Raw genomic sequence first — 3549 nt, 5'->3', positions numbered from 1 at the left:
GTTTAAGCAGATAACCATTATAGTTATCTATAAGTCTAAGGAAGTAATTATTATAGTTAACTGACTTGTTAGTCTTTAGAATCAGGTTTCCAGACTGCTTTAGAAGGAATGAGATATTCAGGTTTTCCATGCGGCGGTATTGTTCTGGAGTTTTTGATAGGAGAAATATGTTTGGTTATCAATTAGCATTTGAGCTCACTAGTTTTGCACTGTCCTTTTTTTATGACAACTTTGACTGAAAAGCTAAAGTCTTCCTTTATCCAATATGCAGGGAAATAAAGTGTGATAGGAAGTATTTAGACATATTACTTGTATTCTGGTAAGTCAAGTGTTATTAGGAGGGTCTCATCGGCTAGTTCTGTCTTTGTTCTGGGGTTGTTCATGATTTCTGTAATCAGAATTATAAAATTAATTTGGAAAAATTGAGTAGAATTCTGTTTTTGGTTTTAATCAGTAGTACCTGTTTACTCTTCTAATCAATAATTTCTTTCACCTCTCTGTCCTTCACTCTCTTTCCTTTAGCTTTGATTTTTTTTCCCCTTTCAGCTGCATATTTCCCTGCATCTTTCATCTCTCTTGTATAATAGTTAGGAAGAAAGGAGTTCAATTTTTGTTATAAAATGGTAAATGAGCTTTTACTATCTAGTTTAATGAGGTATTTGATGGGAAACTGTGTTTCCTTTTTCATTTGTAGATTGGCAAGTGGAAAAGCTCTGTTAATATTTATTTATATATTTATTTATTAAGTAAATCTTCCATGGACTAGAAACATTTGTGTAGTAATTGATGGTTTGTGTGCAAAAGATTCATATTATACACCATAGATGTTTAGCTTAAAGTGCTTTTCTTTTTTAAACTGAAAGATTAAGAGCTTTTGATGGCTATAGTGATCTACTAAATTTTGCATGTGGCTCCAATAAACAGAATACAAGAATCCTGAATTTCGCTGCCTTTATTCTTTATTCTTTCTAGTTTTGGGCTTAAAAAAATAAAAATAGGTTGAAAAGAGAAAAACAAAAAAAAAAAAAGAAGATGTTTTTGGGACTTGCAATCTCGTTAGTCACAAGACTTTTGGGTGTCATTTTTAATGGTTAATTAGTGAGTTTCAATAAAACATGATACGAAAGATCTTTTGTGACTATTATTTGCATGTCACAAGTAAATTCTAGTTTTTTGACTTTTTATTACATTCCAAATACAAGTCATAAAAAGTATTCTTACAAGTCAGAATTTTAGAATGACCTTCATGTACAGTCACAAAAAAGTTTGTGACTACACGACTCATGTCACAATGTGGTCACAAAAAGTTTTTGTGACTACCTAAACCTTTTTATGACCATCATTGACGGGTCACAAAAACAACATTTTCTCAACTTTTTCTAGTACTAGTGAATCTTCTATAACCGGGTAATTTCATTCTTTCTTTTTTTCTTTTTTTTGTCTGTAAAGATGTCTAGCCAATTTACGTACACACGTCCCATTGCAACTCAATTTGCTGTTATCATGGAACCATTTTTTCACATAAATCAGGAATTAAAAACCACAGCTTCAACATTTCCACTCCCAAATAGCAGGCCACCACATTGCCATGCCAGTAACATAACATATTTACGCCATATTATATCGTCATGCCAGTAACATAACATATTTACGCCATATTATATCGTCATGCCACATCAACCAAGCTCATGAAATGAGAAAATTCTTGAATTAACGAAATATATCTCACAAAGAGCTTTAAATGTTCAACAAAAAATAAAAAATAAAAATCTTTATAAAATACTACAATTTAGTGACACTTAGAAAGAAAAGAAGTTCCAACAAACCAATTCTTGCAAAACTAGAAAACAAATTTGAGCTTCGGACGCTTGGGATCTTCCAAAGGTCGAAAATGGTCTGATATGGAAAAACTAGAACAAGAAAAAGGAAAATCACTTGATGATCAAGTGAAATTTTGGTTTAAAGAAATAATAGTTGGGGATTATTGTAAGTTAAGCTAGTAAATAAGTCCAAACAAACTAACTTGTATGTGTTTTTTAATTACCATTTTGCCCAAAAACCAATTTGGATAGAGGTGTGCAACAAATTTAATTCAGTTATTAAATTGCTTCTCTCAATGTTTTCCCATTACGAATCAAGATTCACTTTAAAAAAAACAAACAACTATTTATAATTCAAACAAAAGATGTAGCTGAATATTACAAAAGATTCAACGAACCTATGACTAACAGATTTTGGTCCAAAAATTTTGATTCAAAATTTTCATCTCCACAGTTGTGCCAAATTCTTGTTGACTTTTTAAAGGTTTAATTGTTGTACGTGTTTGTTAATTACCATTCTCCCCAAGAATCAATTTGGATAGAATTGTGCAACAAATTTAATTCAGTTATAAATTACTTCTCTCAATTTTGTTCCTGTTACATATCAAGATTCACTTAAAAAACAAAAAGCAAACAACTATATATAATTCAAACAAAACACGTAGCTAGTAGTGCAAAAGATTCTACAAACCTATAACACTAACAGCAGATTTTGGTCCAAAATTTTCATCTCCATAGCCGTGCCAAATTCTTGATTGACTTTTTATAGGTCTAGTGGTCGAATGCCTGTTGATTACCTTGCATTCTCCAACAATGATCAACTTGGACAGAAGTGGGCAACAAATTTATTTCAGTTATGAATCACTTCTCTCATTGTTAGATCCTATAACGAACTAAGACTCAATTCAAAACAAAAACAAACAACTATATATGATTCAAACAAAACATATGTAGTACTACAAAAGATTCTACAAACCCATAACAATAACAACAGAGAAATTGTCTCTATTTCCGTGGACGAGTATCATGAGGGTCAGCAGTATTAGTACTGACCCTAGCAACATCCCTAGCACTTGCTTCAGGCTTTTTCCTAGCATACAAAGTGAAGTAAAAGATCGAACCAGCAATAGTAAAGCCAATCAGAGCCATAGTAGTAGGACTATACGGCAAATTTCTCCTTTGATGCAAAACACCACCAGGGTTATGGCCTGGTGGCCTTTGTGAGTTGTCTGCTCTTGCTTTTCTCACATCTTCTGAGCTCATTTTGTGGGTGTCCGCATTGTTCCTCCAATCTTCATCTCCTGCCATTTTTTAACCTCTTTCTTTATTCTTCTTGTTTTTCACAAATACAAAGTTGGGAATTTTGTAAAATCTGAAGTTGGGATTTGATTATATGGTCTATAACTTGTAGTGTGTGACTTTGTGTAATTGGGGAAGTAGGGAGGGCGGTTCTGCCACCTTCTTTTGAATATTGATGGGTTTTTGGGGTGATGAGATTGGAGTTGGACGTGTCAATTTAGAGAGGATTTTGTGGTGACATGTTACATGCTGATGCATTGGCTTTTGTGGACATCTGTCATATTTGAGGAAATTTAGGTGTATTTCCTTGAAGGTTTAACCGACTGGACTCACCACCATAATATTTTATGTTCCATTAAATGATTATTTTTGTTTTCTTGTAGTAGAGGTTGGTTATATTTGTTCATCTTGAGATTTGGCTAAACATCCT

General features: G+C 32.7%; 1 protein-coding gene across 1 annotated transcript; it reads right to left on the bottom strand.

The window, feature by feature from the left end:
• Positions 1-2724: 2724 nt before the first annotated feature.
• Positions 2725-3338, bottom strand: LOC113722521 (uncharacterized). Its single transcript, XM_027245809.2, has one exon. The coding sequence runs from the start codon at positions 3126-3128 to the stop codon at positions 2826-2828; it is 303 nt and encodes a 100-aa protein (XP_027101610.2). The 5' UTR covers positions 3129-3338; the 3' UTR covers positions 2725-2825.
• Positions 3339-3549: the final 211 nt, after the last annotated feature.

The sequence above is a fragment of the Coffea arabica genome, chromosome 8e (assembly GCF_036785885.1).
Source record: "Coffea arabica cultivar ET-39 chromosome 8e, Coffea Arabica ET-39 HiFi, whole genome shotgun sequence".
Taxonomy (NCBI): Eukaryota; Viridiplantae; Streptophyta; class Magnoliopsida; order Gentianales; family Rubiaceae; genus Coffea; species Coffea arabica.
Note: the sequence above shows the minus strand (reverse complement) of the source record. Positions and strands in the feature narration are given on the sequence as shown.

Excerpts from the sequence above, each read along its gene's own strand:
- LOC113722521 (XM_027245809.2), bottom strand. The coding sequence starts at position 3,128 with ATGGCAGGAGATGAAGATTGGAGGAACAATGCGGACACCCACAAAATG.